This window comes from Paramormyrops kingsleyae, chromosome 6, assembly GCF_048594095.1.
Source record: "Paramormyrops kingsleyae isolate MSU_618 chromosome 6, PKINGS_0.4, whole genome shotgun sequence".
Taxonomy (NCBI): Eukaryota; Metazoa; Chordata; class Actinopteri; order Osteoglossiformes; family Mormyridae; genus Paramormyrops; species Paramormyrops kingsleyae.
Genome location: NC_132802.1, coordinates 12204930 through 12232029, shown reverse-complemented (window position 1 = coordinate 12232029; position 27100 = coordinate 12204930). Strand labels below are relative to the sequence as shown.

Here is a 27100-nt window from a genome sequence, read left to right as displayed (position 1 = left end):
GTAGTGATGTTTCCAAATATTTTTGAAGAAAAATAAAAGTCATATGATGAATTTTTGTATTTAAGCTAAGCAAGTTCATTTTTTTTCCTGAAAAACCCACAATAAACCATTGTCCTTCCCAAAGCAGCCTGCTCTACTATTAACTTTCACACACATGACTAAAATGTCAAACCCTAGCAAAGATCACAGGGTCTAATTTTTTCCTTCAGGGTCCCTGTGTCTAATGGCTGTTTCCCAGTTTCCTCCAGCTCCTCTGGGAAAATGGAATGTGCCGGCATGACAAAGGCCCCCAAATTAGGCCAGTCCCCTATTCCTTCCCTCATACCTTTAAAGAGTCACATGGCAATTAGCAGAGAGGTAGGTGATGGGTTTATTAGTTTTGATAAATAAAAGGGACCAACTCGTCTGCTCCCATCAGCTGCTGGTCTTTCATTTTGTCAGTGCTGGGATCTGACATCATCCCACCCAGTACTGGAGCTCTGTCTTTGCCAGGAGACGACAATGAATTTAATGGCAGTTTTTCATTTCACCAAAGAAACCAAAGGCCTGGGCGTTTTGTTATAGCGTGAGGTGCAGACTGCACCCGGCTCGGAAAGGAAGAGGAAAGGCTACTGGCCTAATTAGAGCTGGGAAGAGAGGATGGTGATGTCTGCAGTATGGCTCGGACACCTCAAGTGCAGGGACCTTTTAATGGACTGCAGGCGTGTGGCCCACAGAACGCATCTGAACAAGGGAGGCATGGTGTCCTGTCCACCTGTCTGTTTATGAAAAACTCAGATTTCACCTTTCGTTTATATGCATAGTTCAAAATTTCATTAGTAAAGTTTTATCAGTTTGCATAAAATTATTTGTAGGCAATTTTTTCATCATTACTGCATTCTTAATGCGTCCCCCCCCCCCCCCCCCCCCCGTTTCTGTGGTCCATCAGCAGTGGCAATAGTGCCTGAATGAATTAAAATGATACATAAGATGAACTGGACCAAGCAAACTTTTTTGTAGGAGTTTGTAGTAGTTCCCCCTAACAGGAATAGCTAATATGCCGTGGCCAATGCAGTGCCAGAGTGGACCCACATGGCCACCTGTGTGATGCAGTGGCTCCTGTCTCAGTCAAGGGGCCAGGGACAGAGTCGCCCGCTTGTAGAAATATTGTCGCCCCCCCCCCCCCGCCCCTTTCTGCTAACATGCATTGACAACGGCAGTGTGTCTGTAACAATGGGAGCCCCTGTCACGGTAATAGCGGGGGCTGCACGGGGCCCGTCTGCTGCCAGATGCACGAGCCTGCATACACACACACACACACACACACACACACACACACACACGCGCGCGCGCGCGCGCGTCACAGAGCCTGACAGCATGATTACGGCACAAAGAACAGGGCAGTCACGTCCCCCTAGAGATCGGCTCACACTCTAAGTACAATGCTAACTCACTTACATTCAAACACAATAAGAAAAGCATTTTAATTAGGATAAAGACCATTTCATTGAGCTAATCATGGTGCCCTGGTTACAATTTGATGCTCAATCAACTCAGAGATCGGCTGAGTGAATGCAGTGGTACGCAAGGTGCACTGACACTTTCAGGCGTGTTAAACACACTCAGATGGACGGATTTACATATTTACTTACCGAGAAATCAGAGATATCAGGACAGAATCAGCATGCTGACGGAGAGATTTTAAAGCACCAGCTATCATAAGGCAGCAGAGAATTAATGTTTTACACAAAGATGACCTTATCTTTTTGCAAATATATTACACCACACTTACGAACTGACCATTCAGCACAACCTGGGATAACTCTAACGACAATTAAAGCAAAACAACTAAAAAAACAACTAAATAAGTATGTGGAATCTTCCTGGACTGTCAGTCATTTAATGGAAACTCCCCCCAGTGTGACTCATGAACGGTTCATTATCACTGTACATTCAAGCGATGGAAGAGGAGACCTTTTAAAACTGTGACAAAGGAAAGTGACAAAAAAGGGGACAACTTTGAAATGCTACATTTATCCAGACATGTGAAGATATACCTAGACAAAAAATATATATGAAAGAAACATTGGTCCTCATTGGTAATGGTGGAAAAAGCCATAAAAAGAATAGAACATAAATATGCAAAATATATCAACATATTAAGACATAAGATGAAATCTAGATATGGGCTTAAGGTGTAAGACGAAAAAATACAGTTAAACACCTGACTAGGTGGGAGAGATTGTACAAAAGCAATGGAAAGGAGAGAATAGATGGGTGAATGAATGAGCTGATGAGTTTGACATAGTTTGTAAGTTAGTGGTGCAAAAACTGTATGAAAAGCACAGTATAGCTCATGCATTTACACGTCTGTTCTGGTCATGAGCAACCGCTGCTCATATAAAGAGGCAGCCCTTTAATTAGCCTGCCTGCCTCTGGGGGGGCATTAACATGGGACATCTTTATATTCTTTATTAGCAAATTTTAATACAGGGCAACAAAGTGCAATGGGTGAGGATGCCGTTTCCTCACCGGGGGCATAATCATGCCGCTTTAGGCGTCCAGCGGGCTCCCTGTGAATATGCATGGACTGCTATGACCCACCCCCTGCCTCCCCCCCCCCTCCCACCACCCCAGAGTGCCAGGTGTGACAGAGTGATGGACGATCTGGTCTGGCGTCATCTGGGAGCCCCCAATAACAATGGACTGACCTCCCCCCCTCCATTTTCTAGCAGGATGTTAATGAAGGGTCCATGTTAATGAAGGACATGCCAGAACTGAGGGACACTGAGGTGGAGGGTTTGGGCCCCCCGTTGAAAATCCAGCACAGGGCCAAAAAACACAGACCCAACAGATACAGACAGATTTAAATCAGTCCAGTACTACTTAGTATGCTTATGTAATATAAACAGCAACTACGCTTAGTATGCTTACATAACACCCATGGCACTGTTTATGGTTAGTATGCTTACGTAACATTCACCATAACATTTACACTTAGTATGCTTACGTAACATCCACAGCAACATTTACACTTAGTATGCTTACGTAATATTCACCGTAACATTTACACTTAGTATGCTCACGTAACATCCATAGCAAAGTTAATGGTTAGTACGCTTACGTAACTTCCACAGCAACGTCTATGCTTAGCATGTTCACGTAGCATCCATGGCAACATTTATGCTTTGTATGCTTACGTAACATCCGCAGTAACATTTATGTTTAGTTCATGTACCATCCATGGCAGCATTTATACTTAGTATGCTTAGTACCACAGCAACATTTTTGCGTTTAATGTTTTCCTGTAGCTTTGCATGGATGTATGCCATGGTGTATGTACGCCTGATTTGTGTGTTACTTGAGACACTTGCATCTGCTAGATAAATGCAAGATATATGATCTAAATGGAGGAATAGACGATCACAAGAGTGGACAGAATATTCACGCTACCTGGAACACAATGCGGGATCATAATTAATTAAATTTCGAGCAGCTAACAAAGTACATCATGTATATAATCATTGGTACGTGGGCGGGCTAAGTTCAGATTTGCCACTGTGATGCCAAATCGGACACTTCAGATGCTGAGTGAGGAGATGACCGAGGGCAGGCCTTTCCGTATCTGTGACAGAGGGCTGACCTATCAGAAAAGGGGCGGGTGACGGTGAGGAGGGTGCAAACCCGGGACCCGGGAGCAGGCCTGCATTACTGTGGCTTTGGAAACAGCACGGACCTGCACTCCAGATCCCAGCTAATCCCCTCTCCTCAATGCAGAGTAATCACCTTAAAACACTCTAACTCCTCGATCATACCTGAAATTCAATCAGAAGATAGCTTTAACATTTTAATCCTAAATTAAGAATTACAAATACAGATGTTTCTTTTTATACGAGCATGATGTATAATCACTATCTTTTGTATTGAAATGTCACTTGAATTGTCTTGTGTGTTATATGTTATACTGAGGCAGACTCACTAAGACTTGCATGCTTAACATACTTGGCCAATAAAAATCTTACTCATTCTGATTAATAGTTATGGAAAGAACAATCCTGGAAGAAAGAAAAGGTTAAGGACTCGTAATCTCTAAAGCCTCTGGCACAAACACATTAACTAATCGCTAATTGTGTCTATGTAACATAGCAGCGAATGAGCTCCAGGGTAAGGCGACCATGTTTGGTGAGACGAAAAAGAGGACGTGTCCGGGGATCAGAATATTACTGAGCTTTCATGTTCACTGACCAATCAGGTAGCACATCGCTCATAAATATTAATGAGTTTTTGTATTCCCTGGCCAGTCAGGTAGCACTTCTCTTATGGATATTAATGAGTTTTCCCTAACCACCCTATAAAGTGAAAATTTGCGTCTAGGGAAACTCGGACGCAACTCTCGTTTTACAATCTACACACAATTGGCACTACATACGTGTATTAAAGTCCTTCTCAACAAAAGTTACAAAACGCTAAGATAAAGTTTGTTAAACTTCAAGCAAACGATGCGATTCGCTGTTCACGAGAAAATAAAAATGAAGTGTCAATCGTTTCCAAAAGATGACGTCATTCGTGAGCAGCGTGGCAGTTAGGGATGTTCATATCATTTAATTTTAAAAGTAGGCGTGTGCACAAGCCTTGCAAACACTGTACGATGTTACTGAGTGTCTACTGTATATTAAAAAAACGCCCGGACCACCAGACAGCGGCCCAAAAACACGACATGTCTGGGGAAACCTGGACGTGCGGTAACCCTATTCCAGGGCTGTATTGAACCTCATTTTGTGATGAGAGAAGAACTGTTCCTTCCCTCCAATTTTTGACTGCACCAAATGCACACATAATAAGTAACCAGCGAAGGTAATATGCAGGCCTGACAGTCTCTGAACCACGGAGAACCCATTGAAGAGAAAATGTATATCCATGAGAGTTCACCTGACTATCTACAGTGGTGCTCAGGCAAATGCAATTACTGATAAAAGGATTACAGGCCCACTCCACTTTGCCGTTAACTAACATTTGGGACGGAGCCTTTGCAAGGAGCCATCAGAGGCCAGCTGATCCCCCGAGAGATGTCGCTTGAGGTGGGCTTCATCCGAATCCGAGGTCCCTCTGATGAGAGGTTAGGAGGGATATGCTTCGTGCCCCTCCCCAAGCCCCCCAAGCACCCCCTCTGGAGGGCCGCACGTGCAGCCGCATTCTGGGGTATTACCGCGCACCGTTAATCAAAGGCAGGGGTGGACGGCAGCCCCGCTGGGCGTAAAAACCTTCCCCTCTGTTCCCAGACCCTTTTAATTAGAGTCACAGCGGGGACACATCCCTGACACACGTGCTACACTCTCTCATTCCCCGAGCCTCTATTCCCATCTACCCTCCCCATCAATCTCACTTCTCAAATCGCTTCTTCGGGTTCCCTCCCTCTTGTTTTTGCAGGGAATCTCCCGTCCACCTACCACAGAGGTCATGACCTGGCCAGAGAAAATAAGATGTCCAGGGATGGAGGTCCCCACAGTCCCCAAAGTCGGTTCAGTTGTCTGGGGAGGCCGTGTCCAGATCAGGATACAGTTTTTCTTGCATCTGCCTTGGGATTTCTTGAGGTCAGGATACATAGAAACTGATAGCTGGTATTTTAAGTCCAGGCATGACATTGGATGAGTGGAAAATGGAAACTCGCATCAGCAGATATGTGGCAGATGGTTCCAGAGCTTCCGGAATGTTACAGTACAGTCTGCAAAGGCCTTGTACCTGGGCTTAAGGAGTCCCTTGCACTTGCATGTGACTCAACACTACAGGCTGCCTCCCTCAAATTAAAGGCCACAGAGAAGCTGCTGGCCATCTGCTTGAATGTCTAAAGCAGCGACATTTCAGTCAGACCTTTAACCTCAAGTGAAAATGTCAGGGCATCACAGTTCACTTCCACACAATAACTCTGTCTGAACTCCCAGAGGATAGGAAGTAACCCAAGAGTGACCATCCCTGCTAACGGTTAAATAATACTCGTTAATTAAAGATGATCCTTTAACTCCCTACTTAAAAGCACGGTCAACAGCTGAAGCTTGAGCTTGATTTATCTTTTCCTAAGAGTGTGGTCACAAACATAGCATGACGTCTAAAATATCACAGAGGAAACTGCTGTGCAAATATGAGAATCAAGCCAACTGAACACATGGACTGTCATAAACCAGGAACACGAAAAGGTTTAGGAGACAGTTTTTGGGGGTCTGTTTGCACCCCATGGAGCACCTCTAGTATGACTGCCGTTATCAATCACCAGAACAAAACGTGAGGAGAGCGTGAGCGAATCGGTCAGCACATGTGAGGCCGACTCATTGTTTGACGGTGCAAAGCGTGCCGCCATAAATCTTCATGTGTCAGTTCAGTGACCAAATGTTTGATATATTCTGATCTGTTTTGTAGATTTTAAAGACGTCAAGGACGTAAGTCTTCTTCACTCTCACTAGAACAATAAATAGAACAATAATGGTCCATAAGCATTTCATGCTTTGGACCCTTAATAATTGGAAATTAAATGCAGTGCTTCTTGTCTACGATATAAAACACAAAGGCTTGCCTTTCAGTTAAAGATGTCTGACTTACAAAATCCAAAATTTTGATCAATGTACTGCATGTATGTTAAAGTTAGTAAAGATAAAATTTGTCGGCCTATGGTTTTTAACAATAATAATCTGGCCCATAGGTTTCTGTGTTCCACCTTACCAATTTCTTCCTTCCTGTAAGTGAATAAAAATGTAGCTATATCAATAGATATTTAGATATTTAGTTGTTTTGCTTACATTTTGTTGAAACTTTTCACAAGATAACATATTAACTGAGCTTTTGACAATACTTTGTCGGTTGTTTTACAAAACAAATAAAACCAAAAGCAAATCAAATAAAACTGAGAGAAGACCACATTTTGGACCCTAAACCGACAGCCTACATGTCAATTAACTTCTGGATTTCTCTGTTTAAAAACAGAAAGGCTAGCATTTGAAAACATAGAAAGGTTTGAATTAATGGACGGAATTCTGGTAAAAAAAAATAAAAAAATGAAAAAAGAAAAACAAAGAATGAACTAAGGATAACATGAGCATTTGAAGAAAAGCATCTACTGTTGACTCTCTCAGTTTACCTACCTCTCTTACTTTAACTAGGTGAAAGCGAAGAGGTAACCGGCCCATTTTGAAATGAAGTCTTTTACCCATTGAAAACGGCAGTGGTCACTGCAGATGCTGGGCCTAATGATGTATTGAGTTGCAGACAGCTCTAGGGTCAGGGTTAGATCTTAGCACTGATGTTCAGGGTCCAGCTGCCTCACACCTGGGCATGCAGGGCCAGAGGCCCACCCCAAGCCGTCCCACCACCCACGCGATGGAGTGGCCAGTCTATCACCCATGGTCCTCCCAGTCGCAGCATCAATAGCAGGAGTGGGTCTTAAGTAGGACCATGCATCATATGACGGTGACCATTATGGATCCCTCATTAATTTTCCCTTCCTCTCTTGGGCCGTGGACACTTTGCACGCTGGAACAAAGTGGATGCAGGACACAGCTCAGCAGAAGTTAACACAATGGGCAACTCCAAGCCTTGATGAATGAATCCTCAATTGCTGTCCTTGTATAACTTTTTATGCATAAATCACAAATGGGTAAATTAGATTAAATACATCTGTATCATTTATTTTAATGTATGGTCCCCAATATTTTTGACAATTTCTGAGTTGTCACTATTACATCCTACAGTGAATATGGTAAGTTTCAAAATTACCTCAGATTGCAATATTAAAACTAATTAACATAATAATTACATACTGCTAGTTTATATAGTGCCCCTCCAAATATTTTAGTACCTCATTTTTTGAGTAAACATCTACACCTTTTATTTAAAAAGACCTTTTGCTTAATATAACATGACTTTCAGCAACTTGTATAGCTTTTATACTGTTTTGTCTTGATTTTTGCTATTTAGATTTTCCTCTTCTGAACTCCTTTATTTAGCATTTTCGTCATAATGTTTCATTGATTATTCTGTCAAGTTTCTTTGTCTCATTTTAAGGTCATCTATTATTTTCCATAACCCCTCCTTCATTACTGTACAGCTGAAATGGATTGCTTTCAGGCCACATTATAATGAAATTAAGCAGCCAATTAAGAACGGCCTGCTTCTGCATTCATGGGACATTAATGAAAGGTGGGCCGAGTCAAACAGAAAACTTCACTCCACCTTCCTAATAGGCCAGATAATTGCAAACGCAGTAAACAATTACAAAACAGAGATTCAATCCTTAAATGAAAAAAGAAAACATTTGATAGAGGTGCAACTACTGATTAAATATTAGTCATTACTAAATATTAGTCATGTTTGTTCCTAGTTTGATATGTCTGTATGCTTAGATCAATAAAGATTCTAATACTATTTATTTCTAAGCCATTAAAGCAGAATTCTGTGCAATACTTAACCCAACATTCTTTTCATTGTTACTGTTTATTGTTGTTTATTATTCATTGTTACTGTCTATTAATATCTAAATGTCTTTTTACTGTCTAAATGTGTTTTCAGCTAATATAAACCTGAAATTTCCTTCAGGATTAATGAAGCATCTATCTATCTTGTAAGGCAATATACATGTTAATATCTCCAAGTTATGGCAAGTTTCGCCTGATATTTGTGAGCACTCGAACCCGAACCCGCTGTGTCCCAGTGTCCTCTTTGCACAATAGATTCTTCAGAGGCCCAGTAGCATGATGCAACTTTGTTCCTGACCTCAGTACCTGGTTTGTTTTCTCGCTGGGTGAGATCAGATGTTCTGAGTCATTACACCGTCTCTCATTAGAGCAGACCTCGTCCACATCAAGCTAATGAGACAATGTTTAATGTAAAGTCGGGCACCGGCGAGGGACGTGGAGATGAACGGGCCGTGTGTGTTTCGGGAGGGCTGGCGAATTACCTCCGCGTCTGACTGCAGGACGGCACCTGGTCCTCCGGCGCTCGAGGGGAGGTTAACTGCGATGTCAGGATCCCTGGGGGCCCGAGGGGTGAGCCCCAGCTGGGGAGGCAAGAAGGTAAATGCTCGGTGGGACAGCCTGGATGTGCTGGCTTCTGCAGGAGCTGGGTGGGGGTGGGGGGGGGAGAGGATTCATTGTTTGCTGACATGCGAGAGAATCCAGCGCGACAGTCCTGCTTAATTGGCGAAAGTCGGGCTTGCAGCATGAATTTATTTGGCGTCTGGTGTCATTTTAATTTAGGTATTTATGTATTCATTTGACACATTAGGCATCAAGCAATGACAGGCCATAATACATTCATCCTCCTCTGAGGAACACAAGATATGAATATTATTTCATATGCTCCCCCCCCCCCACAAGACAAAAAATGTGTATAAACGCCTTAGTACATCTCCTGTCCATTCCAAAAACATTTGAAGTCGATGGGAAGCCACATTTGTATGCAGTCTGACTCATCTCCAATGCGGTGTGACTCTATAAAACTCACTTTTTCCAAAAGCTAGACGATACCTTCACAGGAGGAGGGGGATTAAGCATGGTTTTAGATGTTTGACATCTCTGCATACATAGAGGATAAACACAGGTAGCGTATCTACAAACCCGACGTCCCGAGTGAGGAGCCCCGGCGTGCCGAGTTCAGGTGCAGTAATCAGCGCTCCCAGAGAGGTGATCTGAGATGATCTAATGGAAGGGGGGGTCGGTATCACAAAGTAATGAGATGAAACTAAATATGAGGGAGAGTTGAAAAGCGTCTTAATGACAATTTAAAACATAGAGCACACGCCGAAACTGCAAAAGACACCGCAAAACCCCCGTCAATTAAGATGGCTGTGGAATTGTTTAAATGTCCCCCATTCTGCTTCTTTTAAATACTGTATAAATTGTTTTCGATTCCATTTATATTTCGGAACGGTAATTCGGCAAAAATTCGAAGCAAAAGCCAGCGGAGCTTTCAGAAGGACACCAGTAATGATGGGGACCGCAATTTGTTTGGGGGGGGGGAGCGTTTTTAAGTCCCATCCCGTCCCATCAGCGAGAAGCACATCTGCGGAGGCCAGCGTGGACATCGCAGGCGTCCAGCAAAGGTCAAACGGTACAGAAAATTACCCCCCAGCTGTGCATGGATCAGGCAAGTTTGCCTTTCCAGAAATCTCCCCAACTGTGACTGAAATGTAACATCCCATAATTGGCTCTGAGCATGCATAGATTACTTTATTTGTACTATAATGCCTGAAAAATACACTAGCGTATTAGTTACGAATCAAATCTTTAATTGAAAAACAACCAAATGAAGAAAAATAGACAGAGGTTGTATGGGCGGAATACTAAAGCAAGTCATTATAACAGCCATCTGACAAACTTCAACACCTCAGTTTCCTCCATTATTGAATTGCGTTAAATCCATTTTCAGAAGGCAGATATAAAGTCAACTTTTTATCTAAACCTAGATAACCTAAGTAAACTTATTCAAACGCCGCGTATCTCTGTCAGTGTTAAATTAACAATGCTGATTACACTATGAGTTAACAATTAATTGTAACGTCTAATAATATAGCCCTAGGAGCCTGCATTAAAAATTGCTACGGCCACGTGACTGTAAGCCATTAATCTTAACTCCAGATGAAATCTGTCTTCATTATATATGACGGCGAAGAGTGTGTATATAGAAATTCGGGTAATATGTAAAATTCAGATGACGGGTCCATGTATAAATTACACCGCGAAACAATGCGAGTGTCTGGTGCGCACTGAGTAGAGCATCGCCCCCCGAAGAAGTGCAAACAAGTTCAACCTTCCATTAATCCGAGTTTATCGCTTGTGCATGTTTGTGCGGCATAATAGGCTGTTTTCAATGCTAGTCAGATTAACACAAATCCCGGTCTTTTGTACTGATTTGCATGAAAGAAAATCAGATCTATTTTAGGGAGTGGGTGGGAGTGACGTGTATGCAATACCGTAATAGAGAGTTTGATACCGGGCGGACACAACTTAAAAATTAAAGTACAAAGGTCTGCTTATTGGGGGAAGGAGAGGATGGATGAATTCGAATTAAATATTGGGGGGTACACGCCACCCCCGGTGTTTTAGCTCTCGTTTTCTTTCAAACAAACTGAGTATGCCCGTGGTTCTGAAGATATTAAATGACAGAAAACAGCAGCTTTACTTAGTGTTTGACATTATTTCATATTTGTCCATATTGCTTACCCATCCGCAGGGTAACAGCTCAATTTGGTAACATAATTTAAAGTAAGGTCAGTCGTTTCTTTATGTATCGAAATGGCCAATTCCTTAATTTGATTCAAAATGTTATTCTGAATAATAGTATTTTTTTTTTCATTCTAAAGCCTCCTCATCTCCTTACTAGCCCCTCTAAAGAAAAGAAAAGAAAAACAACTAGTTATGTCTCTCTTTGACCTTTAACAGACATCTAACGTGCAGACTTGTCAAAAATCACCGCAGGGCGATCAGAAAGGACAGCCAGGTCATGACCCCTGGCCCCAGAGAGGGAAAACTGACCAGTGACTGGCCGGGCAGCTGGTGAACCCACCCAGATGGACATCAAAATGCTCTCCCTGAAGGAAGTCAATTTAAACACTGACTGCTCGAAGATAAGGCCCTGACACCAGTGATTTAGTACCATTTTAAAAATGTTGAAGACCTTAATCACAACCTATTCTAGTCCATCCTAAACTAATGAGAAACTTTCACTATACCCATCTAACATCTACATCTGTGTGGTGATACATCTCACACATAGCGGTCAGTATACTAATACAATGATATATTACATACTCTAACCAATCAATGACATGGGTCACTTTTCTGAATACAGGACAATAGGTGTGACAGGAACATAGACAAATCATTGGGTTTGCAGTGGTTAATAAGATAAGATAAAATCTTTATTGTTACTATTACAAAAACAGTGAAAAAGAGTATGGGAATGTTTCTAGGGCAGGCAGAGAGCCCTGACCTCATCTCAACGGGACATCTTAGGAACAAAGCAGAATAACGGAAACAGGAGAAAACGCAAGACAACCTCCTTTACTTGATGAACTTACCAATGCTTTGATGAAGGTGAAGCACAAATGCTCCAGGATTCGGTCAGGAAGTAGCGAAGGTTTCTGTGACATGAAAAAACTAGTAAGACTAAACTACAATAAAATTTCTCTGAATCAGAATCTCAGAAGGAAGGAGTTTTTGCAAAAGAAGAATCAACAATGTTTGATGTATAGAACATCTGCTGAATCGGTATAAGACATTATGATTTATTAAAATCCATACCAAAACACATTCGGCCAATTAGCTTACACGTTATCTTTAGTAAAGCTTTGCATACTAATATATTGTGTAAGATTTTAATGCTTGTATATTCATCAATTCACCATCAGTCTCCACTTATCCTTAAATCTGTAGTAGGTTGCTGTATAGTTACATTTTGTGTGTGTGTATGTGGTCCAGGTATACCTTACCTTGTGGGGGCCAAATGTCCCCACAACGTGATATACACCCGTTTTTTTTTTAGTTTTTTTTACCTATTTTATAAAAATCCGTGACTGTAATGAAAAAACTAAAAATGCAAAAACTCTTGATTGCTTTACTGTTTAAATGTTTTATTCCTCCTTTTAATGTAATGTTTTTTCACTGTCTGTATGCACTTTGAGATTTTCTTTGTAGAATGTAAAGTGCACTATAAATAAAATATATTATTATTAATTTATTGTATTTTGTTTGGTTACTTATGGTTATGGTTAGGGCTGGGTATGGGTTAAGGTTGTCATAGTTAGCATTAGCATTTTCCCCATAGAAATGAATGAGGCTCAGTGGATTAGTCCTTTGTGCCTGTGATCAGAAGGTTGCCAGTTCAAGTCTCAGCAGGATAATCAAATGTCTGATGGGCCCTTGAGAAAGGCGCCTAAACCACTGAGATGTTCCGGGGGAGTCTGAAAAATGGCATGTGCTTGGACCCCAAACTTCACTTTCAACTGTACGTATGTGTCAAAGAAGAGCATGATGGGATATGTGAGCAGGAGCTTTCTGGTGCACTTGTACTACTGCAAATAAAGCATTATTTCAGTCAAAAATACTTATTATTAACAAGTGACATCAGTCAGCGGCAGTAACATAACTGTAATGTCATGCAGTGAGGCAGGGTGTGGCCAAATCCCACTGTCCACTCCCAGTGGAAACTTTCATGTATCCTATGCCACATGAATTGCACATTGATTTTCCTGAAATGCACGCTGCAATGCCAGGCATGCGTCCTGGTCCACGGCATTAGGAGGCTGTTTCTGCTGTTACAAGACTGAGGTGCAAGTCCCAAGCGTGACTGTACGCGGCTGTCCGTGTGCTTAGAGAAAGCGGTGGCATTCGGGCGTGCTGGGAATGATGGTGCCATCTGAGAATGAGGCTACCTGCCACTGTGGCCCGTACAACACTTGTAAATCCGTTATTTGTGGGGAAAAAAAACACACATTCACAACATATTTCAAATAATGAAAATGGTCCTTAAGTGGAAAGCTGGGTAATTTCAACCTTAGACGTCGCTTCAATATCTTCTCAATTAAATTAATCATGCAACATTTTCTGTATTTCAAGAGAATTTTTATACACTTTTGTGATTCATTTTCCTGAGCTAATGGTGTTTTATTGCTAATACGTCTTGTTCCTTTGGCCTTTTGTGACCCCTAATTCCACCGTCTGGGAATTCCTTTGGAACCATCTTCTTTTTCCTGATTAATCTGACAATATACAAAGAAAAAATTTTTTTTTGGTTATATACAATATTACAATGTCAGGCATAATTTTGACATAAAAATCTTTCTCAATGTTTGAATACGAATCAAAGCCCACAGGAAGGTGGCTATTGATATTCTGGGCCCCCTGACAAAATGTCATCTTGCCCCCGTGCATTATATAACTGTATGCATTCACAGGCTCCAGCAAAGTGAGGGGCCCCCAGAATCTACCAGGGTATCCATGGCCCTACTGCGCCCCTGAATCCCCAGATTATAGTAGAGATGATAAAAAGCCCTGTTTGAGCCATTTAAATATACACTTTGGGTGAGCAATTGATCTACTTAGAGTAAATAACAAATTAAGTTCTACAAAAAAGTTACAAACAATTTCAGCTACGTAAAATGATTCTGTACAATATAGCAGAATCATCCCCTTTCCAGAATCAAAAGTGTGACTGGTAACATCGCCGCCTAGTGGTCAATTCTTAGAACTGTCTCTTTAAAATGGAAGTATAGGTGACAAGTGTAATTAGGATCGTAAGCGTGTTTTCGATTATTTGGTTAAATTTGCTTGCTTAAAATTTATATGCTTATAATTGGCTATCAGTTACAGCCATTAACATACCTTATTGAGCCACTCAAGCTATGTTATTTTTGAATAGATCATCTCCAATATTTTTGCGAAAACTTCATCTATCTGATCAAGTTGATAAAACATACATACATACATACATACATACATACATACATACATCTTCTATACACATATCCTGGTGAAGCACATGGTTGTTGTCGGAGTCTATACCAGGCAGCACAGAGTACAAAGCTGGTGGGCAACATGGCACACAGAGTCACGCATGCAATCGTATTCTATACGGGGCTTACTAATATTTTTGCTTATGTCACTGCACGTGACTCAGTGTCCATTTTTAATTAATTTTAGTTGTATTTATATTAATTGAAACAGCAATTATTGTTACAGTGGGCATCGTTTACGAAAAAATACGCGGAAATGTGTTTGTTCTGGTATACGGGACATGAAACATATATAACCCCGGCAGGTGCGGGCTGGTTCCCCGGGTGCCGTCCACACGCGCCATTCCGAACCGGCCCACAAGCCTCGATCCAGCACACTCCGGCCCATCCTCCCGCGTCAGGTCCAACCCCCGCCCCCCCTCCTCCCCTCCCCTTAGCAACAGAACAAAGATGGCGGCGCCCAGTAACGCCGATCCTTTGGCTGAAATATCCGCGCCATTAAAGATCCCGAAAACCGAGGCCCCCTCTCCGGAGTCGGAGGATCTGAGCGACGGCAACCAGTATCACTCGAACCCGTCCACGCCGAACCGCTTCTCGCCGCTGAACGTGGGCATCGGCGTCTCCGGGGGCGCAGGCCGGAGCGGGGCGGCCTCCGCCTCCAACAGCTTCACCGCCTGCCGGGGAATGTCGTGGACGCCCTCCGAGACGAACGCGCTGATCGCCGTGTGGGGCAACGAGCGGCTCACGGAGGCGAGGATGCAGCAGCTGGAGGTGGCTGGGACAGTGTTCTCCGGCAAGGCACCCGGGCCGGCCATGTACGAGCGGGTCTCCAGAGCGCTGGCGGAGCTGGGCTACGAAAGGACCCCATCGCAGTGCAGGGAGAGGATGAAGGTAAATAGGACAGAGTAAGCACCGTTTCCATCTTACCCCACTTATGCTGTCAGGGACCAGCCTGTCACCCCATGCCTTGCCTTCTGGGTTGCACACTTGTCTACGTGCATCGGTTAATCGGCGGGATTGTCAGTGCATTTATAATAAAAGTAGCACATTTGATTAATGGTGATGCACGTCTTGTAATGAGGCCACACGCCACCCGGTGCATAAACCGGGATGTGAAACTGATGAAAAGGTCCTTAAACCAGCCATCTATGGATCTTGGTGTTTAGTTTCGCAGTGTCAGGGATGTGATTATCGTAGTTACTGCTGTCTGCTGTGCTTAGGAGGAAATAAACCTTATTTCCCTTATTTAAACTGTGAAATGTGCACTGTCCCTCCCTGTGTAGTGTGGAAAGTCTTTGTCTATTGTCAGTCACTTCCCCCTGAAGTAAGACATGGGTCATATCATAGTGTAACCCTGTTATCGTATGGCTCCTATATGGTGGCAAGCTCTCGCCTCACTGACCCTAAGCTGCCGTTGGATTGAACAGACATTGCGACGGTGCTACAGCCGGGTCAAGGAGCACGGCATCGGCAAGAGGAAGAGCAGCTATTCGATCGAGCAGCTGGAGAAAGTGTTCGGTCAGGGGGGCTGGGATTCGCAGAGCTGCCAGCCAGTGCTGATCAACAGCAGCGGCCTCTACCAGGAGATGGAGTCGGACAGCAGCACCATGGAGGATTATCCTCAGGAGGAGTGGTGCAGCCAGGACCTGCCCGCCTTCCAGGAGGGGGAGTTAGAAGCAGGTTAGTGGAAGCTTTATTACACGCTCCAAAGATCACCAGGGTAGGCTGTCAGAACTGGAAGGTGAACGAATGTGAAGTTCTAAGTTTTGGCAGAGTATCATGTTCATAACGCTGTAGTAGATGGTTGGTCCTGGTAGGCCGAACATTGTAGTGAACTTCGCGGTCCTCTATTCCCCGAGGTATGTCACTGGATGAACTTTATGATAAGCTGTAATGATTTAGTGATAAGCAGGGTCGGTATGACGCAGATGGCACCTGATTCAGGTTTTTGGTTACTCCCATAACATCTAGGGTAAGATTCCCATTTACCAGCAGGAATCCTGGTTATTGGTGCACATCAGCAACTTCCGTCCAACAAGAAAGTCAGCCACTAGGTGGTGTAGTGGTTAAGGTGGAGCTGATGATCAGAAGGTTTTGTGTTGTAGTCAAACCAGTAATGATCATTTTGTTGTGTTGATTATTGAGTTTGACCTGGTGGGGTGTTTCCTCTTTGTACATTTGAAAGGAAAGGAGAACAGATGTAATAACATTAATATAGTGTAATTATATATTGTACATATTGGATATCTTCTGACATCTCTTTATGGTTTGTAATAAGTATTTTAAATAATTCCATTTTTATCAGAGTAGGTTTGTCAAGTTATATAACATCATGGCAGGGGGGGCATGCGTTAGCTCATTGGCGGTGAAACCAGGGATGGGAACAAGTTACCCCTTGTGAGTCTGAGTCAAACCTTACTAGTCCGAGTCATGTCTGATGTCATGTGCCCACAAGTCCAAGTCGAGTCCAAGTCTTTCCATAATATTTGCCAAGTCAAGTCACTATTATTGGTACTTTATTGATCCCCTCTAAGTGAGAGCAAGCTGGCCACAGAGGGCAGCCACCCATAGCAGCCTCCAGGGAGCTCGGGGTTAAGGGCCTTACTCAAGAACCTACAGGCGTGCCGAGGCTGGGCTCGAACCGGCAACCTTCCGATCACAGGCAGAGAGGCTTAGTCCACTGAGCCACATGATGTTTTTTTCCCCTGCCACTGTAATTGCTGTGCATCCCTGTTCAGTTTATGGCATCTTCACTATATGATATTACTCACGTTTTTGTCATTACTAAGTTTATCTAATTTGTATGTATTTAGTTTACATATTTGCACTCACTGTGCGGAGTGATCTTCTGCAGGTTTGTATCCAGGTAAACACAGTCAAGCGTCTATTACGCTCAACATAACAAACCTGTCACATAACCTAGAACTAAAAACAGCGTTCTGCAGAGATCTACCTTGTCCATTTGGGTTAATTTGAGTGTTAGTGATGAAACCATGCAGTGTCCCCTACTTTTTGGCTTTGTGTGATTCTGTTGTTGGTCTGTTTTTTTTTTTTTCAACTCCGTGAAAAGACCTCCTGTGCTTTTCAGAGGAAATCCGTCATCCGAAGAACAGAATTCTCCAGCTTCGACAGGAATCGTCGGAAGACTCCCAGTAAGTTCCGACGCAGGATACAGCTGTCCCAGAACATTCCTCTCCTTCACCTCTCTTCATTTGTCCAAACATTAGCACTGTTATTCATGCTTGTGTTCTCCATGGATCTTAAAGCCGTTATTAAATATAATAATGATTTATTCATTGCAAGTGGATCATTTTTATATTTGTGTTTCTCAACCAAATCCTTGGGAACCTCCAGTCCACATTTCTGCTTCCTCCCAGCTCCAAAACAGCTGTTCCCGGTATACGGTGTTATTGATTGGCTGGGAACTGGGAGGGAGCAAAAATGTGGACGATCTGGGGGTTCTCGAGGACTGGGTTGAAAAGCACTGTATTATTGGAACTGGTTTTGATTTCTCAGTTAGTGTGTGTGTGTGTTTGTCTTATCCTATTAAAAACATGGTAATTATGAATCCGTGGATGTTATATGGCCAGTGAGTTAAACATCTAGACTGTTGACATCAGTCTGTGATCCACCACACTAAGCTTGAGTCCCAGCTTTACACCTTGCACCCTTTCTTGGCATGATCCACAGGAAACAGGAAGTGATGCGGAACGTGATGCGTATCCTGGAGTCGGTACAGATCAAGTGGGAACACTTCCAGACGTGGACGGACTTCTCCCGGCTGCACCTCTCCAACAAGCTGGCCATCTTCGGTGTGGGCTACAACACGCGCTGGCGCGAGGAGATCCGCTACCACTACGCCGAGATTAGCTCGCAGGTGCCACTGGGTAAGCGCCTCCGCGAGTACTTCAACCCCGAGAAGGCGGAGGGCCGCATCATCATGACCAAGGTGCAGAAGATGAATTGGAAGAACGTCTACTACAAGTTCCTGGACATCACCATCAGCGAGGCACGCTGTCTGGAGCTGCACATGGAGGTGGACTGGATTCCCGTGGCCCAGTCACGGGTAGCTGGCTGCAGCAACGGCTCCCAGTATCTGCTGCCCGGTGGCATCCCCAAAACCTATGGCCTCTATGCCATCGGCTACGAGGAGGTAAAGGGCGCCGCGCCATCGGACTCTGGGGACCGGCCATCGTCGCCGGAGCCCAGCGATCAGGAGCGGAGCCTGAGCCCGTCCGGGTCTCCGGAGCGGGACCGAGGTCAGGGGTCCTCGGCCAAAGTGACGTACTGCTACCTGGGCATCGCCGAGGACAGGACGCTGCAGCAATGCCTGTTCCAGCACTTTCAGAGCTCAGGCAAGCATTACGGCCGGGGCGAGCCCTCAGCCGTCACCAAGTTCCTGCTGGGGAACTGCAACGTCCAGTCCAAGGAAGGGGGCTCGCCCCGGTCCGCTATTTATATTAAATTCATCGAGGTGGAGCTGGACTTCCTGTCGGCCGGGTCCTTAGTGGAATGTCTAGAAATCGCCATCGGCTATTCCTTGAAATTCAACAAGAAGGATGCGTTGTAAGGCCCTGTCCGGACATTGCGGGGACTCGAGGAGAAGCTTAGGGGCGGAAGGACGGGAAGGTGCTCTTGCCTTCGTAGCCACACTGAAATCAGGGAGTCTGTCTGCGTCACTGTCTGGGATGACTTGCATCCCCATCCTGCGGGGAGGAGGAGTCACGGCCAGTAAGTGGCTGTTGTCAGTTAATTTTTAAAAACTGCCTTCAAAGATTTTTTTCCTTAATTATTGTTTTCTTTATGTTCTTGAAGTGTAACTTCAAAACCAGTGTGCCAGGTAAGATTCCGACATGAAGGAAAATTCTAATAAACACAGGAAATTATGTATGAATATATACATAAATTTATATATATATACAGTATTAAGTATATAATATATAAAGTCTATCTCTCCGTATGCATACATGCACGTCCAGTGTGTGTATGTGTATATTTATGTATGAATGTATATGTCGTCAAGCATTCCGGTATTTCGAACACTTTGTCCGAAGGGGTGGGGCGGGGGGGAACAGTTTTGTTTTATTTTTTTATTTGTGAATACAGAGTGGTGATGTTTTGGTTTCCGGATCACCTTCTTGTATGTTTACATTGTTTTGGACAACAATAAATGACCCCTATCCATCCACCTGCTGTTCACCGCACCTGTGAGTTCTGGGAGCACCGCTTTTGGTACAGAATTTGGAATTCGTGAGCTGCAATCAAAAATCAAAACTCAGCTCAATGAAGCCTAATGTAATCTTGTACCATTTTATGGTTATAATTTGGAGGACCGAAAACTCATAAAACTTTGTTCCAGTGATAAAGTTTTGTTTTTTATTACACTCTCCTGAACCGTTGGTCAAAATAAATGGTGGGGTTTGAACCCATAACCCTTTGGCTAAACCATCGTTTTTGTCCACCAGTTTTTCCCATTTCCCAGCTCAGGCCTTGTGCCATGATGAATGTTAATGGCTACTTACCTTTCTGAAAGCTTGCCTGTAGATTGGATTTCAGGCAGAATTAACATACATTTCCATCTTAGCTGAGGTAAATTGTTTTCCTGAGAAATCAGTTATTTTCCAGACACGTGTATTCACAGCACAATATGATTTTGCCCATTATCCTGCAGTGAAATATGTGACAGATTGACTACTGTGTATGAATCTCACGGACTACTGTTCGTTGCCAGTCTGTAATAAGTTGTTCTCCGTCCTTGCCAGCAGATGGCAGTAGAATGTCACAAAGATAATTAGGCTCATTCTCAAACCATGGTTACTAAATTGTGCATATTAATAGTTGCTGACAGCTTTTTAATTCAAACCGAGAAGATATGTCCTCTTATTAAAGCAACAAGAAGTCAGGTTTAATTTTCTTGATTTTTTCCCCCCTAAATATATTATGTTCTATGAATATGTAATGATTTTAAGTTATCAAAACAAATGTGAATTAAAAATAAGGAGAATTATATGAGACTTTTTTGAGTTTTCCACACTATATTTAATAATGGATGCAAGATTCTATGAAAAAGTATAACTTATGAGCAAGTAGAGCTTTCCTGAATTATTCAAATCATGTTTTTAGGTAAGAGTCGTTGTAGCAACTTAATATTTTCATTGTACTAAAATGCAGTAAAATGTCAGCTATATTATAATCAGATTCAAATTCAGCTCTTTAAAATTACTTAACATCTTAAGAAATAAAGGGTAAAAATACATTTAAAATGATTGTAGTATGATGTCTAAACAAAATCTAACACATCATTGCTCAACCAATTTGTACAAGAACAGGCATGTATTATTAAAAAATCACAATCAGGGTTTTAGTGCTGATGATTATATTGTACAAAAGATGCATCTTTTTAAATTTATGTATTGAAACTATGGCACTACAATGCCTTCAAATGTCAGTTTGAAGATGGATATTAACCTCCACAACTGGAAGCTTGATGTGATAATGCCCTGTGTTATTTTCGGTCTCGTCTTAGGATAATTAAATATTAAAATTCGCCATCAGCATCTAATTTCTTTTCAAGCTGAGACATATTAAGTAACAGTGGGTCTGGTGTCTGCAGAAGGATCTTTAATGAGATTTTAATGTTGATCTTCTGTAATCAAGTGCAATTATATTGATTGTTAGCTCACATTCAAGGTCAGAATCTAATTGGACTGTGTAAAACATATGCTAATGACTCCTGTAAAAATAGAAATCTGTTTCAAACCTCATGTCCATGTGAGGACAGACCCCTCTTCATGCGTGTAGTTTTATTCATTTTATGCTTTGCAGTCCATCCATAAACTGTTCCATTCACACCAAAAATCTTATGAATGAGTATTAATGTAAAGTCAGGTAGGGACAATAAATTGTTCCTCTGCAGAACTCATACCTGTTTGTTAATATAAATAAATTAAATTAATTAATTTAGAAAAGCCACTATTGTACAGATTAGTACTCTCAAAAATATTTGCATAGATTTTGTGTTTTTTTAATGGTTACCTTTACTTTTGCTCATGACTAACTATCCATTAGCTATGTAAAGCTAGATGTGATGTGTCCTATTGAGGAGTCGTCAAAATATGTTCATAAAAACCTTATTAAGGCTCAGCTTTGCTCCTTAGCATTTGTAGTTATTTAAACTGCAGACACTTTAGTCCAAAGTGACAAATAAATGAGGCAGATAATGAATCAAAAGTACACAGATGTCAAGGAACCAACCTGCTAGACTTCCACTGAGTAACCAGTAACACACAGGTGAGAATACACGGGATGGGGCCAAATACGAAATACCAGAACAGTGCGTAACATTATGTAGTGTTGTATTTATGGATATTGGTTTTTAGATGTCTTGTGAGGTATAGCATTGTACCAAAAAACAACACAAAAACACAAATTACACACTTTCACTTTAAGGAATATACAAAAACAGAAAGGTTATTCTACACTGGAAATTGTACATCCATCCATTATCTATACCGCTTTATCCATCTAGGTCACGGGGAAGCTGGAGCCAATCCCAGCATCATCGGGCGAGAGGCAGGGTACCCCCTGGGCAGGCTGCCAGTCCACCACAGGGCCAACACAGACAAACAGCCACACACACTCGCAGTCACACCTATGGGCAATTTAGAGTAGCCAGTCGACCTAATCTGCATGCCTTGGGAGGAAACCCACACACGCACGGGGAGAACATGCAAACTCCACACAGAGAGGCACCCTGGGTGACCCAGGGATCGAACCCAGAACCTTCTTGCTGTGAGGCGATAGGACTGCACCACCATGCCACCCGGAAATTGTACATTAAGGGTCAATTCTTTTTTGTAATCCACTAATTCTTATATAGTCATTGATTTCATGGTCCAAATGCTTGTTTAACTGTATGATGTATAACAAGGCTATACAGATCATGGTCCTCAAGGTCCGAGCCCTGTTGATTTTCCAGCCTTTCTTTACCTGTGACTCAGGTGCGAAACCTCTGGCCAATCAGAATCAGTAATTATTACATTAACTACCTGGGAGAACTGAAAACAATGCCTGGATTTGGAATAGAGGTCCAGATTTGAGGAGCCTTGATGCAGAGTGAAACAAGTAGCTATTTTATTGCGGGTTCCCCAGAAAGCAGCAGAACCACATCTAAGAAAAGAAGATTTATCTTATAATCCAAAAACATCTGCCTAGACCACTATACATTGTGGTGTGAGACACAAAATATATCAAAAAAATGTTTTAAAATGCAAATTGGGGGAAAACACTGATCTAGAGCCAATTCTGAAACGGTTCTATGTATGACCTTAATGAATTATAAAATGGATAAATGATCTAAAAATGGTACATATTTCATGTGACTAATGTTACCAGTAGGCCTATTTAATAATAGATACTGCTGATAGACTTGCAAAGAATCGTCAGTGCTGAATATATTTGACATAATTTTACCTTGTTTATATAAAACTTTATTAATGGAAGAATTTTCTTCTTCGTTCATACCTTTACTTTCAAATATCCCTCCGGTAAAACCCATCACGTCTGAAATCATCTGTGATCGCAATCTTAGTGGACATCCGCAGTCAGTAATTCAGATCAATCAGAGGTAATAATCCTAGGCCACCGTAACGCGTACCAATAACACAGTATCTCGGGATTTAATCACACAAGTGAGCACACCGGCCCCTAGTAATTGGCAAGTCTTGCTGCATTAACTTCGGCCGCGTTTCTATGGCAACCAGCCAGCCCCGAGGAGCGAGGAAGACTTTCATCTCGGAAGGCTGATCTCTCTCTGCTCTGCCGAGGTTAAGTGCTGCGAGCTCTGCTCCAGCAAGCCGCCCTGACTGATTCGCTGAAGTAACCAGCGCAGACACACAATGGGGCTGTCGGCTAAAACAAAGTATCAGGCGTGGCACTCCTACCAAGAGGCACGTTGCAAGTAGCTTGGCCTTAATGAGAAAAATGCATAGCTCTATAAATAGTTTAAATAAATATGTGTCACCAAGGGGTCGTGTGTGTGCTACAGCATCGCTAATCCATGCTCTTCGGTTTTATTTTATTGCAGTACGTGACGTTAAACAGGACTCTCCTGATCAAGCGACGCAAGTCGCGCGCCTAAAATAGCTTTTATCTGGCTTAAAAAAAGAAGAAAAAAATCAACGTATTTCCATGAAACCTTGATAAAATAAACTAGCAGGCTGTTATGTAAGGGTCTGCGTTTTGTTTTCATTTGCGTCATAAGCATTGTAAAGGAAAATTAATTTTGATTAAATTACCCTAGATTGAACGGGTCGCCACTGCTTAAAACCACTGTGTAATCTGTCTTGCTCAGGTATATGGAGTAGGATATTACATTTTAGTTAGCGCAGTCAGCCAAAGTTAAACTACGTAAATACCCCTCACCTGACTGAATTGTCTGTAATCTATGAGTTTACAGTAATACACATGTTTGTTTAGGGCAATTAAACGGTGACATGAAGTAACTTATGAACCGCATTGTAGCCTAACATTTGTTCTTATTTTGAACAAAACGTTGATGGTGAACTTATGGAAGTGTAATATTGGTTTGAGTTTGTAAAACATTTATATAGCAAAACATTCAAAAGAATGTTTTTCATAAAAACACTCGAGACACCTGTTGGAGAAATGAGGGGCGTTTCCTACGTTTGGTAGGCGTGTCGGGCGGACCCAGGTGCGGCGGCCGGGGTACACAAGCCCTTTACTTGCGGATGAGCTCCATGATGAGAACTAGTTCCGCAGCAAGGGATAGGGAATCGTTTCTGTTTATTTGCCACTTATTTCTGGGCGGAAATTTCCTAACAGAAGCGGGAAGTGTTTCTTTGCTGCTTTGCTTGTCCGGTCGCAGCTGGTCAGTCTGCGCGTCCGGCTTCTGTGCGCTCGCAGCTTCGCGATTCAGACGCGCAACTGGAGGTTATGGCTCCTCGGGCGTAATTTCAAGCAGCACCCAGCTCCTGACCTGGATTTTGGTCTTTTGATCAACTGATATTGAAAAGGGACCTCTAATATAAGATCTGCCGTGCGAAAAGGCGAAGATAACGGGAAAATACTTAAAGGATCTTGTATGTCTAGGCTGGAAGTCGGAAGGGTGGGACGCGCAGAAGAAGGTGCGTGTTGGACCATGGAGATGGGAGCTTCAAGAAAACTTATCACCTCGCTCATGTTACTGGTTCTGGGGACTTTTCCAGGTATGATGCGCTTTGTTTGCAATCAAAATAATCTACTGAACAAAATGCACAAAGTGTACTTTTCCAAATGGAGTACAACTGTTAGTGTTGCACTCTTAATATGTACTTATCGGCTACAACTGTACCGTTTGACTACATACATTTATTATTATTTCATTAACTTTTTCGGTTTGAAGCTGAATGATGCCAGAGAGAGGGGATTGCGCTTGTTTTTGAATGATTTTGGTCATTAGTTGTGGAACTGACGTGCAGTGTGAGATACAGAAAGCGGCTTGCCTTCAAACACCTGTTCTTCGGTACCGTTTCGTGAAAAGCAACGTCGTTATGCGCGGTTAGTTAGTTTTAAACTCGAAATACTTCGCCGAGAAAGAAACAGTGAAATTTATTCAGTCGAGTTAATCTACCTTCAGCTGACCTTTTCATGTTAATGGTGTCAGAGCTGCTTTCTGGAGGTGTACTTAGTAAACGCGAGACTTCTTTTCCCTTTGTGTACAGCGACAATAAACGTACCGTGCAATTTCTTGTATAATTTAGGGCATGTTTAAAATAGTTTTTCCCCTATAAGAAGAATACGACGGACCTCTGCACTTGCTCACTGTCGTCCTATTTAACTGGAGAATAACGCTGGCCTATTAAATTACATCCTCACACCTAAATAATTAACTCTTCTTTATACTACTGAAAAATACATAAATACATGCAAACCAGAATGGGAAAATACAAATCTCCCACACTAACGATTTGAATACATGTCTTGTCCGTGGTTAATTGAGTAAGATGTCCGTCCAACGACTATTAAAAGCTGTCGTGACATGTCGCGCCTTATATTGGATGCATCGTATTTGCTTATGCTGCTCAATGAACGAATGTCATAATCCGAAATGCTTTTTAGGATTTATATTTAATGTTTCTTGAATGAAACCAACATAAGACCTTTTCCCAAACTGTACATGCCCTCATAGGTATCCTGTTATTGAATCAGTCAGGTACTGATCTACACTCCGTTTGTCTGACTGTGAAGATCTTGCCTGTTCTGTGGATAGTAGCAGCATCTGATTGGAATAACAAGAAGCATACTGTAGCTATTTGATCGCCCCACCGCTGCTGAAGTGCAGTTGTGTCTTGGTTCCCGACCTGATTACTCATTATCCAAAATGGGAATAATCTCTGTGGTTGAGGGTTGTGGGACGCGGTTTATATATCGACCTTGCCGCACTCCTGATTAAACTAGACCTCAAGCTCAGGTGTATCCTTGTGTCAGGACAGGAAAGGAAGCTGGAAGAGAGTCACTTCATGCATTCCGGAAGGCTGCAAACTCACAATAGAGCATTACCCAGGAAGCCAGTGACCGGCTGGCACAGGAAATGAGGTCTCGCTGCTTCCTAACAGGATAAATGGCTAATGTGTGGTGTTTTCCCTTTCCACCATTATGTGCGCCTTGCTGATTTATATTCCTTATTGCTTGCTCTGAATTTTATAATTTTGTAGGGCAGTGCGGTGGCTCAGTGGGTAACATAGTGACCTCAGACCTGTGGGTTCAGTTTCTGTCCCACGTGTGTGTGTGTGTGTGTGTGTGTGCGTGTGTGTGTGTGTGTGTTTCACATACTCTCCTCAAGTTAAAATGGATTTTCTCTGCGTCTCCTGCTTTTCTTTCCAGAATCCAAAGACTTGCGTTTCAGATTAATTGGCTTTTCCGTTGTACCCTTTGTGTGTGGGAGCTGTGATGTATTGACATTTTGCCCATGGTTCTGCGTGTGCTGTGCTTTGAGGAATAGGCTGAGCAGTAACCCTGTATTGAATAAGCTGTTACTGAAAACGCATGCATGAAATTACTGCTCTTGTAACACAACCCCTGGTCAGTGTTATTAATGGTTGTAAATATGAGCACTTCAAGTGGTGATTTAACAAAAAAAAAAAGATAAGCCACCCAGAAGGGCATATTTGTACCTGCCAAAAAGTTCATAAGTTAAGTACCAAATGCTGATTTATTCCTTAACCTGGGCAACACAGTTGTTCCTTGGTGTGTTTGCTTCCTGTACTCACTTGGGGGTTACAGCCAAGCACATGTAAAGACTTAGAGTGCATCCCCGAATTCAATACATACTAAATTTTTTTAGAAGCCTATTACTTAACCATTATTTTAGTCACTGTATGTATGCATGGGAACAGTACAAATACACTTGGACCAATGACAAACTTGACCTCTATGAAGGTGGGGGAAAAAAAACTGAATGGAAAAAAATACATAGTTGATTCAATTTATGTGACAGTATTGTTTTTTTTTTTATGTAAAATTTGACCAAGACAATATTCCTCCTGCAATCGACAAAAAATGTATGCGCAAGCAACATTCTTCATTTCTGGTTGCACCTCCAATGGTCTTGTGGGATACTGTACATCC

The 27100-nt window shown here is 42.5% G+C and overlaps 2 protein-coding genes and 1 long non-coding RNA gene across 4 annotated transcripts in view; all 3 read left to right on the top strand.

The window, feature by feature from the left end:
- Positions 1 to 14910: 14910 nt before the first annotated feature.
- msantd2 (Myb/SANT DNA binding domain containing 2) lies at positions 14911 to 19918 on the top strand. Of its 2 annotated transcripts, none has more exons than XM_023834873.2 (4): positions 14911 to 15364; positions 15901 to 16153; positions 17562 to 17625; positions 18164 to 19918. In XM_023834873.2, exons 1-4 carry the CDS (start codon positions 14924 to 14926, stop codon positions 19041 to 19043), a joined length of 1638 nt encoding a protein of 545 aa, XP_023690641.1. In that variant the 5' UTR covers positions 14911 to 14923; the 3' UTR covers positions 19044 to 19918. The 2 variants fall into 2 exon arrangements, with proteins under 2 accessions (XP_023690641.1, XP_023690639.1); XM_023834871.2 differs by having other exon boundaries at positions 17544 to 17625.
- A 3281-nt stretch (positions 19919 to 23199) lies between these two features.
- Positions 23200 to 23702, top strand: LOC140591737 (uncharacterized). Its single transcript, XR_011992042.1, has 2 exons — positions 23200 to 23421; positions 23559 to 23702. It is a non-coding gene; the product is annotated as an uncharacterized lncRNA (long non-coding RNA).
- A 493-nt stretch (positions 23703 to 24195) lies between these two features.
- esama (endothelial cell adhesion molecule a) overlaps positions 24196 to 27100 on the top strand; it is a 43290-nt gene continuing 40385 nt past the window's right edge. The window contains exon 1 of the mRNA XM_072713660.1: positions 24196 to 24699. Within this exon, the coding sequence (XP_072569761.1) occupies positions 24576 to 24699 (124 nt within the window). The 5' untranslated portion in view covers positions 24196 to 24575. The remainder of the gene's footprint in view (positions 24700 to 27100) is intronic.

Coding starts and splice junctions, on each gene's coding strand:
- msantd2 (XM_023834871.2), top strand. CDS start 14,924: ATGGCGGCGCCCAGTAACGCCGATCCTTTGGCTGAAATATCCGCGCCA. Junction 15,365..15,900: donor AGTGCAGGGAGAGGATGAAG/GTAAATAGGACA, acceptor TGGATTGAACAG/ACATTGCGACGGTGCTACAG. Junction 16,154..17,543: donor GGAGGGGGAGTTAGAAGCAG/GTTAGTGGAAGC, acceptor CTCCGTGAAAAG/ACCTCCTGTGCTTTTCAGAG.